The 13,992-nt window shown below is 33.7% G+C and overlaps 3 protein-coding genes across 4 annotated transcripts; 2 read left to right on the top strand and 1 right to left on the bottom strand.

The window, feature by feature from the left end:
- The first annotated feature begins 482 nt into the window (after window positions 1–482).
- LOC111316919 (ABC transporter F family member 5-like) lies at window positions 483–6,146 on the top strand. The gene is made up of 9 exons (XM_022919159.2): window positions 483–1,455; window positions 2,553–2,894; window positions 3,813–3,953; window positions 4,044–4,223; window positions 4,356–4,511; window positions 4,971–5,072; window positions 5,173–5,301; window positions 5,618–5,722; window positions 5,813–6,146. The coding sequence occupies exons 1-9, from the start codon at window positions 634–636 to the stop codon at window positions 5,906–5,908; spliced, it is 2,073 nt and encodes a 690-aa protein (XP_022774894.2). The 5' UTR covers window positions 483–633; the 3' UTR covers window positions 5,909–6,146.
- Window positions 6,147–6,656: 510 nt separating this feature from the next.
- LOC111316918 (putative uS5 assembly chaperone tsr401) lies at window positions 6,657–10,203 on the top strand. Its single transcript, XM_022919158.2, has 7 exons — window positions 6,657–7,158; window positions 7,275–7,364; window positions 7,484–7,581; window positions 7,724–8,028; window positions 8,378–8,612; window positions 9,086–9,290; window positions 9,708–10,203. The coding sequence occupies exons 1-7, from the start codon at window positions 7,066–7,068 to the stop codon at window positions 9,828–9,830; spliced, it is 1,149 nt and encodes a 382-aa protein (XP_022774893.1). The 5' UTR covers window positions 6,657–7,065; the 3' UTR covers window positions 9,831–10,203.
- Window positions 10,204–10,714: 511 nt separating this feature from the next.
- On the bottom strand, window positions 10,715–13,262 carry LOC111316917 (DNA-directed RNA polymerase II subunit 4). 2 transcript variants are annotated; one of them, XM_022919156.2, is made up of 7 exons: window positions 13,152–13,262; window positions 13,003–13,053; window positions 12,788–12,896; window positions 12,088–12,165; window positions 11,760–11,793; window positions 11,600–11,668; window positions 10,715–11,125 (listed from the first exon to the last, which is right to left on the bottom strand). In XM_022919156.2, exons 2-7 carry the CDS (start codon window positions 13,049–13,051, stop codon window positions 11,048–11,050), a joined length of 417 nt encoding a protein of 138 aa, XP_022774891.2. In that variant the 5' UTR covers window positions 13,052–13,053; window positions 13,152–13,262; the 3' UTR covers window positions 10,715–11,047. The 2 variants fall into 2 exon arrangements, with proteins under 2 accessions (XP_022774891.2, XP_022774892.2); XM_022919157.2 differs by having other exon boundaries at window positions 13,145–13,247.
- Window positions 13,263–13,992: the final 730 nt, after the last annotated feature.

The raw sequence follows: 13,992 nt of genomic DNA, 5'->3' as shown, positions 1-13,992 counted from the left end.
TTTCAATTATATTCTTAAAATTAGAAATTTGATTTTTATTTCGATGGACTACAAGCTACATTAACACCGGAAGGAACAAATATTTAATTTTTTATAATTATATTAAAAACTTATTGTCAAAGAAAATAAAGCCTATATCTTAAAGAATAAATAAAATTACACCAAAAATAATACTACTAATAATAGCAAATCAAACTAAAAATAAAATAATTTATAAACAAAATTTACTAAAAAAAAAAAACTGAGAAAGTTGCTATCAGGCGGAGAAATTTGCAATATTTCCTTGGCAAAATTTTTATTTTCAATGAATATGATGTTATTGATGTTTGTATATTTATTATTTATGAGAAAAAAAATTGATTTTAGAAAATTTCAATTATTATTATTTTTAAAAAATTAAGATTTCTTTTTTTTTTTTTTTTTTTTCCCCTTTTGGGTGGACTACAAACATCCCTAGAAAGGTAGAAGCCCGCCTTCACCCATCTCTCTCTCTTTCTTACTTCTGAGCTGAGACTTTGTATTCTATTTCTCACTGAGAAACTCCCTCAGTGCCCTTCTTCGGTAATCTTCTATCTGTTTTTTTTGTTTTCTTGCATTTTTCCACACTTTCCTACACTTTCCCAATATCCAAACATGGTGCTCTCCACAAAACTCCACCGTTTAGACCTTCGTTCAACGTTCTTTACCTCTCTACGATCCTCTTTTACTCCAAATTCCGCCTCTCTTCTCTCCCCCAAAACCCTTAAATTTAGACCCACTAAAATAACTGCCCAAGTTTCCACTCTCAGCGTTGAAACCTCCGTTAAAGACCGTCAAAACGACATTGAATCATTGTTTTCCACCAACACAGTCGAAGAAATTGATCGAAAGCGTGCCAAAAATCAATCCAACACCGGTGCTTCGGGTATTTCCACCGGTATTAAGCTTGAAAACATTAGCAAGAGCTATAAAGGAGTAACGGTTTTGAAAAATGTGAGTTGGGAAGTGAAAAAAGGCGAGAAAGTTGGATTGGTTGGAGTAAATGGAGCAGGGAAAACAACCCAATTAAGAATTATAACGGGACAAGAAGAACCAGATTCGGGGAACGTTATAAAGGCCAAACCGAACATGAAAGTTGCGTTTTTGAATCAAGAATTTGAGGTTTCGATGAGTAGGACGGTAAGGGAGGAGTTTAAGAGTGCTTTTAAAGAGGAAATGGAGATTTCTGAGAGGTTGGAGAGGGTTCAAAAAGCGATAGAAGGGGCTACGGAGGATTTGGAGTTGATGGGAAGGCTTTTGGATGAGTTCGATTTGTTGCAGATGAGAGCTCAGGCTGTGGATTTGGATGAGGTTGATGCTAAGGTTAGTAAGCTGATGCCAGAGCTCGGGTTTTCCCCTGAGGATTCGGATAGGTTAGTCGCAAGTTTTAGTAGCGGGTGGCAGATGAGGATGTCACTTGGGAAGATATTGTTGCAGGTAAAGGTGTTATGCAAAAATGTTCTATTGTTCATGGTTGCATAGGTTGGGATTTAAAATTCGGTCGCAGTTTTTTGTGGCGTGGCGTTTATATATAATATGAACATAACGGATAAGATAACGCTAGTCGCATTTATGTTGTGAATTTTTTAAAATTTTCACAATTTATCATAAAATGAAGTAAAAGAATAGTTTGACATAATAATATTTATTTATGATGTTTAAAGTAATTTATGATATTTTAATCTTACATTTATAGATAAAAATAATTTTTTTCACATATTTTAGTTATAACTCAAAATTAATATCTTATAAAATTCATAGATGTATTAAAAAAAAGCACAAATAATGGTTCTAGCGTCTCATTGTGGCTGTAATTTTTCCTTATACCACTCTTCGCGAACGTGATACACTGTTATTTGTGTGAATGATGATTCACACCTCCATTATGGGGAGTAAAGGTGGCGGAGGGTGGTGCTATTGCCAAATGGCGGCTGTTATACCGTGTTGCGGATGCTATTTAAATCCATAACTGGTATGGTTTCTATTTTGTTTCTCGAGAAAAAGTTGGAGCAATGAATTTCTTGAGCCTTATTTATGAGTGATAAAGAGATATAGAAGTTTACTTGTAGAATTACATAGAAGATTGATAATTAACCTATATATATATATGAGGAGGGATCTACTTACACTGTTACACTTTGTTTTTGATTATTGGATTTGGATCAAAATAAATATTTTAACTCTTAGCAATTTTGATCCAAGAGTCAAAAATAGTGTAACACTTACACTGGTGTAACTGGATCTTTACTCTCTCTTTATAAATAGTAATGTTAAAAATAAGATTGTTTACTTTTGTAGAAGTGATAGTTGTGAATTGTGATTGGAGGTTGGTTGTTAATATCCACTATCAGCAGCTGAAATCACTTTAGCACATGTTGATAAAGAGTTTAAACTTTGAATTGACTAACAAAATATTTAGCTTGTGAGATATTCTTGATGATATAGAAGTTGTTAATTCATGGTGCATGTTTATGATATCCAGCAGAATATATTGGCTTTGCAAGCTGTTTGTTGATGAACATGTAAATTTGCAGGAGCCTGATTTATTGCTTTTGGATGAGCCAACAAATCACCTCGACCTTGATACTATTGAGTGGCTTGAAGGATATCTCAACGAGCAAGATGTGCCAATGGTCATTATATCTCATGATAGAGCTTTTCTAGATCAGTTGTGTACAAAGATTGTGGAGACTGATATGGGTGTTTCCAGGACATTTGAAGGTAATTATTCTCAGTATGTTGAGGCAAAGGCAGCTTGGGTTGAAACTCAGTATGCCGGATGGGAAAAGCAGCAGAAGGAAATTGAGCAGACAAAAGACTTGATAAACAGATTAGGTGCAGGGGCAAATTCTGGCCGTGCTTCTTCTGCTGAAAAGGTAAGTATAAGGGGCATTTAGTTCTTCAAGGAATGCTAGCTGTCCACTTTGGTCATTGTTCTGTAATGGAAGATGTGTAGTTTTACACCATCGTATTTATCCAGTAAATATACATTTAATGATGATGAAATGAAGTTACTACCAGATTGCAAACTTGCTTGACTGATGTTATTCTTTCAAATGGATGGCTAAGTTTTCATTAGATTTTAGTCTATAAAATTAATTACAGAAGGAAGTTACCTAGAATGCGGGTTTAGTTTGTTGAACTGGAACCAGAAAGTAAGACGTCATCATATTGAATGGTGGTACATTGGGGATAGTTTCTTTTCCCCCCTTTTTAAGTAGATTCATCTAGAATTCTAGGTTAGTTATAATTCATTAGGAAATTGTTGAAATTCAGTTGGTAGTTTTATATTATTCACCTAAGGTTGTTTGCTGTTTCTTCTTTTCTTATAAAGTTTTGTAATCACTTTTATCAAAGATTTCTCTATTCTGGATCACATGATCTGAATGAAATTTGTGAGGATGAAACCTTTGTATTTTTCCCGATAGATGGTTAATTTGCTTAAACAGTATTACCTAGGTATAGTGGTATACCACATTGATTAACTTTTCTTGTCTTTCTTCTTCCTTCCTAATTTAGTTTCATAAAGACTATTTCTTGTAAGTTTGCCTCATGAATGTTCTGTCTTCCTAGAATTAGTTCTCGATATTGCCATTGAAACTTTCTTTGGAGAACAAGGTTGGTGTTGCCTGAATTTTTCATCTTTTGTTTTCAATCTTTTGATTTTGATGGTGTTTGCTACTTAGATAGTTTAAGGGTCCGCAGATTTTGTGCTTGTACCTAGATTAATCCTTTAAACTCCGAGCTTTCTTCTGGTTACTTAATTTCTTCTTCTCCTTTCTGATTGGTAACAGAAGCTGGAGAGACTTCAAGAAGAGGGTCAAATAGAGAAGCCATTTGAACGGAAACAAATGAAGATCAGGTTTCCTGAGCGTGGAAGAAGTGGCAGATCTGTTGTCACTATAAAGAATCTGGAATTTGGTTACGAGGATGAGGTGAGTTGAGATGTTTGGTGGTTTGAGAAAGATGGTTTGGACTTTTTTTTAATCTTCTCATTTATGATAAAAATGTGGTTTGTGTATCAGTTGCTATTTAACAGGGCAAATCTTACAATTGAAAGGGGAGAGAAAATTGCCATTATTGGTCCAAATGGTTGTGGAAAGAGTACTTTACTGAGACTGATAATGGGTTTAGAGAAGCTGAGAGGAGGTGAAGTGCTGCTTGGGGAGCATAATGTTCTTCCGAATTATTTTGAGCAGAATCAGGTTGTTAGCCTCTGTGAATAAATGTTATTTGTATCTGACTTACTTCTCATTTTGCTGCTTAGTTGCTAAGCTCCCCTTTTTGAGCTAAAAAAGTGCGAAGCACTGACTGAATTTAATGAACAATTCTTTCAGGCTGAGGCTCTTGATTTGGATAAAACAGTGCTTCAGACCGTGGAAGAGGTTGCAGAGGACTGGAGAACTGACGATATTAAGGGACTTCTTGGTCGTTACAACTTCAAAGCTGATATGCTCGACAGAAAGGTTTCCCTTTTGAGTGGTGGTGAGAAGGTAATTGTGCTCTCTGTAGAAATTTATATGTTGGATGCTGTTTTTGCTTTTATGGATTTCATTAAAAAATTTTGTGCTTGGAATCTATTCCATTTAATACTCCAATATTTTTGGGGCATGGTTTTCTGGTGGGCTGATAATAGTATGTTGATTTATTCACAACATGTTGGACAATTTGGCAAATTTTAGGGTACTTATTTAAAGTTTGTAGGTTGCTTGACTTCGTATTGAATTCAAATGTTTAACATTATGCATGCTGGTGAATTATGATACCAGACTAACCTAATATGATTCTCTTTAATGTCTTTTGATCTCTATGTTTAATTCTCCCCTAGCAAACTTTTTCTTTTTAATGTTTTGTGAATTAATGGCTCTTGCATGTTGTTTGTCATGTTTTGCTAACTCCTTGTTTGTTTTAAAGGAGTGAATTTGAACGTTGTCTTTTCCTGTTTCATTTAGGCACGTCTTGCTTTTTGCAAATTCATGGTAAAACCGTCAACCCTACTAGTTTTGGATGAACCAACTAATCACCTGGATATTCCCTCGAAAGAAATGCTAGAGGTTTGGGTTTTTCTCGCCTCTATTCATTTTTTTTTTAATAAAACTTTTAGCATTTAGCTTTATCACTCCATAATTCTGCAATCTCTCATTATTCTATCAGGAGGCAATTCGAGAGTACAGTGGCACCGTCATTACTGTTTCTCATGACCGATACTTTATTAGGCAAATAGTTAACAGAGTAGTGGAAGTAAAAGACGGCCATTTGCAGGACTATATTGGTGATTACAATGTGAGTACGGTTCTCTACTTTTCATGCTTTATGTTCCCCTTAACTGCCTTGAGTGTCCACTTTCATTGCTCTTATCCCTTCCCATTCCGTTACGCATTCCTTGTCTGTTATATATTGATGAACTGGAGTGTTAGCTTGGTTAAGCTTACAATCTGGTAAAATAATAAATGTTCTTCATAATCCATGAGTTCATTCAAAATTGAAACATTCAGATGCTCATTTCTGCCAAGTTTATTGGTGGTATTTACCTGAAATATGTTGTTCAATGAGTGCTTTCTTCCATGATTAACTGCTGGTATGAATGTCAAATGAACAGTATTATCTGGAGAAGAACGTTGAGGCAAGGGAGAAGGAGCTTGAGCGTGAGGCAGAGCTAGAAGAGAAAGCTCCCAAAGTGAAAGCCAAATCTAAGATGTCAAAGGTAAAGCAATACCCTTGCGATTCTTAGCTTTCTAAACTGGTGACATGGTGTACATAACAGCAACCTTTCTCTGTACCTTGTTTTTAACAGGCCGAGAAGGAAGCTCGAAAGAAACAAAAAATGCAGGCGTTTCAGGCTGCTAAACACAAGTCCAAAGGGCTGAAGAATGCCAAGAGATGGAAATGAAACATTCAATCCATACTACACATACATTGATTGAAGATGTTAAATCAAATTTTAACAGTGTAAAGTGGCTGGGATGTCAATTGACCATCAGCACCATCTGTATATTAGAATCTCGATAGAAATACAGTTCTAAATTGAAGCTCATATATGAGTTAAGATACTTCCCAGCCGTTTGTAATTTATGCTTCCTTAAAATGGATTGCAGGGTGGAATTCACTAGATAAAGTTGTTAAGCAAAGGCTGATCTAGATTCATGCATGCCCAATATAATGTTAAAACTTACAATTGAACTGAAAATTTGAAACTACTTCGATTCTGGGTGCTTAAAAGTGAAAAAAAAAATAATAATGGAGAGGCTGTTGACAAACACTAATTTTTCAGTGCATGACTTTATCATTGCTAAAATCATGTCCTTTTTATGTAAGTTTTACTTATTATTTTATTTTGAATTCAAGTTTGATGAGAGATCGTGGTAAAATAATTTTTTATAAAATCATGAAATCCGATATAAATCATTAAATCTGCATGAATTAGTTGAGACGATAGAAGATTATATTAGGCAAATAAAAATTTCTTGTCCCTTAAAAAAATTTATTATTAATAATGTATTTGATTGAAAGTGATGTTAATTCAATTAATAAAATAAGTTAAAAAATTAAATAAAGAAATAATAACATAAAATTAGGAATAATGTATTTTTATATCTAAAAAGAATTGCCAATACATCTGACATAACATTTTTTAATTTACATTTTGCAAAATCTAGTGCCACATAATCCAGCCTATGCAAATTTCAGTTCGTTAATAATATAAGCAAAACGTAGTCGTTTGGTTTCATCCAAACAAACTTTAAAAAAAAGACGTACCTCTATTGCAGACCAGAAACAGAGAAGTCGAGAAAAGCAAGCAAAGCATCCGCCGTTTGAGCAGGGAGTTGAGCCACCACTCCAAATTTCAAAATCAAAAACACCCAAACTTTTAAAACAAGCAGCTCCATTTGGCAAGAAAGTTCTTTTTTTTTTTGTTGCATTAACTTATTGATTTTACTTAGAGGTATGCCGAGAAATTTTTTTCTCTTCGGTTTTCTTATAATTGGATTACTCATTTTTGTTAATTTTCGTCATGTTTATTTTTTTTTTTTAAACTGAGATAGTGATATGAGTGAAGTGATGCTAGGCTTGCCAGGGCCGTGGGCTGAGGATAACCGTGAGCCCTCTGATCATCATACTACAAAAATTGGTGGACTTCCCGTAATTTTCTTTCTCTTTTCGTCTTCAAATGGTTTCTATCTTCTTTTTTTTTTGGGTTATTTATTTCTATTTTTATGAACTTGCAAAAGTTACCCTTCACTTTGTTTGTTCAACAGGATTGGCCTCTTCCTATAGAGGCTTTAAAGTTAAACCCCACCCTCATTCACTGCACTCAATGTGGAAGTAAACTCTGTCTTGTTGCTCAGGTGCTTATTTATTCTACTCTAATGCTTTTTCTTCACGTTATTGCCAAAAAAAAAAAAAAAATCAATATGGGAATCCAATAATTTATATTATTTTTCTAAATTCCTGTTCAGGTTTATAGGTTTATGCTCCTGTTTCAAGTGAAACTTTAAAGATAGAAGAGCGTCTTCTTCTTGTTTTTGGTTGTGTGACACCAAATTGTGGTAGCTCTCCTCTCAGGTTCATTCTCTGAATTGTTTGTTTGACCACAATTTATCGATGAAATATAATTATTTAACTGTATAAGTGCTGTGTTCTCTTTTACTACAAGAATAATGACTCTTTACATCTATACTTTGTTTTATGAAATATAACTATATAGTTGGCGAGCTCTTCGAATTCAGAAAGTGGAAAATGATGCACAGGAATCATCCTCCACTGCTACTGAGGATAAAACTCCTGCGGCTGCATCTCCTATTTCTGTTTCAAAAATGAACTGGTGGGAGAATTTGAGTGATAAGGATGATGAAGATGTGGATCTGGAGGACTTAAGTAGAGCATTTTCTAAAGTAGCAAGCTTGAGTTCTCAGCCCAAGAAGACAAATACCAACCGGAATTCTGAAAGAGCTGTGAAGCATTCTTCTCCTTTAACAGCACAAACAAGAGGTGTGGATACTGAGACGCCAGGTGAGGTTGCCCCTTTTGTGATGTGTTGCTTAGAATTCCTTTATATATATAATCTTATGTGATAGCTTTTACTCTATTCTATGTATTTTATAACCAAGTACCATTGCTGTTAATAAGTCACATAACAACCAAGTTCTTCTCTACACTGCTGCAAGCACTGCATTCTCATTCGTTCTGTTTAATATGGAAAGCAGCAACTCGGTTTTCTTAATACTTTTTGGTCTGGAGAGTTGCATTGTGATTTCAAAGTTGCTTCAAAATGCCATATAAATTTCTTCCTCATATTGTTTGTATACTAATTTTGTTGTGTTTAAAGGCTTGATCGACTCATTTTGTTCCTTTATAGCAGTGATGCCGTGCTTCTACATTTATAGTCAGGTGGAGCCATCATCAAAGAATTTTGCTTCTATGTGTTCAAATTACTCGTCACTTTCTGTCAAGGAGAAAGAAGGTGATGTTGATGATCATGGACAAGAAGAAACATGGGAAGCTGAAAATTATGAATATGATAAGGCTTTGAATGCTGACAGGACTTACCTCAAGTTCAAGAAACAATTGGATGCATCTCCAGAGCAATGTTTCAGGTCATTTAGGGTTATTTGTCGAATGTCTAAGCTGACATCCCTTGCTTAAATTGGCATATATAGACTTCCTCCCATTTCTGTACCATCACTACTATTAATGCAAGGGGTTGACAAAGGATGGAATGATGCATATTGTTCTTTATTATATTTTCATGATTTCATCATTTCTAGGCCTTAGTTAAACTCCAAAAGTTAATCAACAACAGAATAATGAATGTACCCAAAAAGAATAAACAAGGAAGCAAACATTTTTTCATCACCCAGATTACTACAGGGAGATTTATTTAGTTAACATTGATTCTATTAGTAATTTGAGTTAGGCACTGTTACTCTCAGTATCATTTTCCCACCGCAATTACAAGGAACAAAAAAAAAAAAAAGAAAGAGAAATAATATTGATATTGTTTATTTAACTTCTTGATGTCTCAAATAGAGAGTGAATAAATGTTTCTCACAGTCCTTTATGTTCTCAGATATGCATTTGGTGGGAAACCTCTTCTGGCTACAGCAGAGGTGGGAAATGCTGGGAAGTGCAGGCTTTGTGGTGCTTCAAGGCACTTTGAAATGCAGCTTATGCCTCCATTAATATATTTTCTGCAAGAAGAAGCTGATGCTTGTCATAAAGGTTCACTAGAGAATTGGAACTGGCTGATGCTTGCTGTCTATACATGTTCCAAGGTGAGTTGTCAACTCTTTGATTAATCTAACTGAACCCAATAAGGAAGATGGGGAAGATATATGGGTAGAATTGGGTCCTTTAACTCCCGTTTCATCTTCTTATTCTCCCTCTCTGGCCTCCCTTCAAAATGAGAAAAAAACAAAAGAAAAAATGACTTGTTTGTTGTTACCATGTTCTTTTAACTCAAAGAATATGTTTCACTAGAATCGACCTCAATGATTAAAGCGCTGCTGGGCTCATAACTTTAGTACAATTGCTGCTGTGCTTTCTAAACTGATAATTGTTCCTTGGGGTCCTAAGCTTACCACTTAGCATTTTGCTTATGTGAAACCTGGCAGATTACTTGTACTTTCCTTTTTCCAAGTGAAAAGGCTTTCCATCTTGTGCTCATCTTTGTGTTATGTATTTCTTTACAGAGCTGTTCTAAGTCATTTGATAAAGAGAAGTCCACCCATGGTGTTTGGTTTGCAGTAGAGGAGACTGTTATCATGCAATTTGAGAAACCCTTAAATGAGTGTGCTCAACACTACTTCTCATGATTTATGATGTTTGGCAAATATTTAAGTGTGAATTGTAAATTAGAATTTTTTTTTTTTTTAATCTGTGTTGTGCGGCTTCTATGTATAAAGAGATGAGCCAACATTATACGTTGTCCACAAGGATCCTGAGAGTTTACTGATACAGAGGATAGTTTGCCAGATTTTTGTGTCCTTGACAACTCAATAGTGCGCATTTGCGTGTTTTTCCTTTCTGGGAGAAAGAAAAATAAATCCAGAATGGTCTGAACGTCATATTGTCTCCAAGAAAGTATTCTGCAGTGGTAGAAGATTGATAAGGGATGTTAAAGTTTTTAGAACTCCATTTGCTTTGGTGGTGGATTTTTTAACTGATCTTTCTGCTATTGCTAACATTATGATCCTTGGTTTGCTTCACTTTAAATTCTTCTGTTTTTCTGAGATGGTTTTCAACTAGATAGCTCAAACACTTGAGCTTATCATATGTACAAGGTTTGCAGAAGGATAATATTTCATTTTGATTCAAAATTTCCAATTGCTAGTTTGTTCGAGAGGTATCCAGCTTATAGAAAATAGAGAAAAAGAACTGCCTTTATCTTTCTTTTTTGATGTGTTCACAGGGCTAAGTCCTCCTTAGAGCCCACTTTAGAGGGATTTAACTCCATTTGGAAATATCCTTGCTTGGGCATTGGATTAAGACGCTTCTCACAATGAGAAAGAGGAAATTATTTCAACTTCATAGATAGCTAGGCTTGAAATCTATGAAATGCAATTGATTATGTTAAAAATGTGTGATTTTTTTTTATTAATACTACAGACTCTTAGGTATTGAACATTGATTATTGTCGTTAAGAATTCAACATTGTACTAAGAGACCTGGTTGAACAATTATCTTTACTCCCATCATATAAAAAACGTATGAATTTTACTTTATGTAATCAAATTTTTTGAACTTTGACTCTTAATATCATGAGCAAGAGTTATCATTAGAAGAACAACAATCTCACAGTAAAAATATCATTGCAAAATCAGCAGAATGCAAAGCTAAAGCTAAAGCCTTTTTCCAAACATGCGATTGTCATACCTTTTTCCAAACTTTTGACATGGGCAGATAGAAAATATAATGACCCCAACAGAGATTTGTTGATTAGACACAGGGCATTGAACTTCCTCTTAATGGTCTCAGTGTCATAAGCCTGTTCAAATACAGTCAATAAGTGTTGGTAGAAATGTAGCGACCGCTACTCAAATTTCTTGATAAGTGATAGGTCATTTAACATTCTCTCAATGGCATCATCATCGTGAGCCCGTCCTTTAGTCTGCATAGCAAAGACAATTCATTACTAGAGGCTAAAGAAACATTAACAATTTATCTTAATTTTAAAAAACTTGCTAGATAGTTAGAAGATCACAATAAAAATTCTAGAAATCAAATTGTCATCAAAAGAACTAGAGGGCTGGGATAGCTTCCGAGAGTCATTTTCCTTGTTTTGTTGTATCAGAGATAGAGAGAGACCATTAAAATCTGTCAACTTATGCGCTAGAAAATGCATGTGAAAAAAGAAAGCACAATCTAAATAGCATCTTATTAGTCTCTTGTTTTGCTGCATCAGGGTAGAAGAAAGAGAGAGATAACATATAAATCATTCTCAACTTATACAGCATAAATGCATGCAAAGGATGAACAATCAATTTTAATTTGTAGATTACCCAATGACTATTCAAACAATGAAAAGAAAAATGGACATAAAAGAGGTAGAGTTACAGAGAAAAGTGTGCTTAACATTTTATACCTTGATGGAAGGCACCATAGCAATTGCTTCCTCCACAGTTTCAGGACATAGGTTACCAAGAACACAAAGCTGCAAAAGTAGCACAATATAAAGAGTATTTCCACATGATAATAAACATGCTACTTCTAAGTTTACCGCTTTCTAGTGTATAGACCCTCACCTCGAATTCAGCTAACTGATATCTACTCAGAATTCTGAATTTCAGTTAAGGTTCACATTAGAGAGGCAGGTTACATAATTAAAGAAAAGAAATAACCCCATCCCAAGCATTACCTACAATGTCACAAGAGGAAATAGTATTTGTCTATATTAATCAGATCCCAGCAAGTAAATTGATCAGTCAAGACTTCCTTTGACTAACATCAAAAAGATAATAATATATAGGAGCCAAGAAGGGCCCGAAAAGCTAGTGCAGAGGAGTAAATATATAGAGGCACATATGCTTAAAAATAAAGTCCATTTATCATTTTAAGAAATGTAGAGGATACTCTCGAGCTTGTCTAACAGCATCTGGATTTTTATAACGGCTAAAGCGCTTAACATACTGCAGCGACTTCTCAAATACCCTGTGAAACACACACACAAAAAAAAAATCATTCACCACATCAACTGAGAGGAAAAATAGCAATAAAGGCATGCAAATTTCTGTAAATACCACAGCCCATCAGAGAATCCATCTTATACAGTTAGGTTCTGTTTGGTGCTCCGGAATATGAATGTAATAGATCAGATATAATTGATAAGTAAATTGTCTTTGTTTTATCTTATTTTGGCTCATGCATAATAAAAGCGTGCTTGCTTTGTTCTAAACAAACCTAGAATTTATCCACCACTCCCCCTCTTATAGGATTATATAATCATCTATACAGTTTATCTAACAAGCCCTCAGGTCCGTAGAGACAATGAAAAAACAAGTTATATCCTATCCAATCCAATAATACGCACCAAACAAGCCCTCAGGCTAACATATTTATACAACAAATTCAATAACCGAAAAAAATGCAAAAATTCTAGGAAACATGAAGTCTTATCCCAGGTCCGAAATTTATGGCCAAAAAAGTAGCTAATCGTTTTTAAAATCATGTCAATTAAATTAAACAGAAACCCCAGTAGCCAATTACACAGAGATTATCTAATAAGAAAAGAAAAAAGACCCAAGAAACAATTAAGTGTTCTTATGAAACTCACTGGGAAACCTGATTCATGGGGTCATCAGACATTTGCTGAAGCTGCTCATACTTATGCTCAAGAATTAAAGCCACTTCACAATTCATCAAACATTTCGCCTTCAAAAACTCTATCCAAACAAAAATTTACTCATTTAGCTTGTGGGTTTTAATAATTTTAGCCAATTGGAAAGAAAAGGAGAAAAATAAATAAAAAGAAAATGGGTTTTTTTTTACCTTCACCAATTTTGAGCTCGGCAGCGTTTTCTTCCTCTTCGCCAGACATAACTAGACAAGTGGGGTTTTGTCAGAAAGCAATTTGGTTTTATGATATCATAAACGGCGATGATCAAAGAAATAATAGGACGGATTTTCTTACTTCTTACCTGGTTGACTCCAATGAGAGCTGAGAGGCAGAAACCTAAATTTGATTTTCAGTTAGAATCAAACTAATGTATGTACTTGTGTTCTGTCCTAAAATGTAAAATAAAATACAAAGTCCTTGGGCTTTATACTTTTCTTCCCCAGTCAACTGACCCGACCCGACCCATTTCTTTTTTTGACCTTTTTAAGTTATTAAAATATTAAATACTCCCAGCCTTTATGAATTTTTATCTTCTTATTGTAATTCATTGTATCAATTATTAATTGTTTATAATAATTTGAGCCTTTATTTGAATGCAAACTTTAACATCGTTATCTCTTTTTGTCAATAAAAGTAGAATTACCATGTTACAAAAATGATATGAAATAAATGTTATATGCGATATTTTCAAGCATGTCTCAAAATAAAAAATTTATTTTTATTTTTTCAATTTTTGACATATCATTTGGAAATTACATTTTTTTTTTTTTTTACATATGTTCAAAAATGTCATGTGACAATAATTATTAAGCATCAATAATTTTTTATTGATAATTTTAAATGTGATATAATGATATGATATGAAATAATATAAAAAAAATTTATATAACTAAAGTTTTAGTATAAATTATAAATGAATTTGATAAAAATAAAAAAATATATATTTTATATTTGATATATCGATATAAATTTGATATTATAATAATATTTTATATATATTTAACACGATCCGAATATAAAATAAATACATAAATTATTAAATTTATGTCATCTCATGTAATAATTTTATCTGACAAAATTAATTAATGGTGATAGGATTTTTATTCAAATAAATCTTAATTGATTGTAAAAATAATTAATTA

The sequence above is a fragment of the Durio zibethinus genome, chromosome 24, assembly GCF_047325235.1.
Source record: "Durio zibethinus cultivar Kanyao isolate XHJ-2024 chromosome 24, ASM4732523v1, whole genome shotgun sequence".
NCBI lineage: Eukaryota > Viridiplantae > Streptophyta > Magnoliopsida > Malvales > Malvaceae > Durio > Durio zibethinus.
This window is presented reverse-complemented; position numbering and strand designations above follow the sequence as displayed.

Bases quoted from the DNA above. Each gene is read 5' to 3' on its own strand.
- LOC111316919 (XM_022919159.2), top strand. From the start codon at position 634: ATGGTGCTCTCCACAAAACTCCACCGTTTAGACCTTCGTTCAACGTTC. The intron at 1,456-2,552 runs GTAAAGGTGTTA...GTAAATTTGCAG, and splicing joins TTGGGAAGATATTGTTGCAG to GAGCCTGATTTATTGCTTTT. The intron at 4,224-4,355 runs GTTGTTAGCCTC...CAATTCTTTCAG, and splicing joins ATTATTTTGAGCAGAATCAG to GCTGAGGCTCTTGATTTGGA.
- LOC111316918 (XM_022919158.2), top strand. From the start codon at position 7,066: ATGAGTGAAGTGATGCTAGGCTTGCCAGGGCCGTGGGCTGAGGATAAC. The intron at 8,029-8,377 runs GTGAGGTTGCCC...CCTTTATAGCAG, and splicing joins TGTGGATACTGAGACGCCAG to TGATGCCGTGCTTCTACATT. The intron at 9,291-9,707 runs GTGAGTTGTCAA...ATTTCTTTACAG, and splicing joins CTGTCTATACATGTTCCAAG to AGCTGTTCTAAGTCATTTGA.
- LOC111316917 (XM_022919156.2), bottom strand. From the start codon at position 13,051: ATGTCTGGCGAAGAGGAAGAAAACGCTGCCGAGCTCAAAATTGGTGAA. The intron at 12,166-12,787 runs GTGAGTTTCATA...TGTGTTTCACAG, and splicing joins CCCATGAATCAGGTTTCCCA to GGTATTTGAGAAGTCGCTGC. The intron at 11,794-12,087 runs GTATCCTCTACA...ACTGAAATTCAG, and splicing joins GCTGTTAGACAAGCTCGAGA to AATTCTGAGTAGATATCAGT.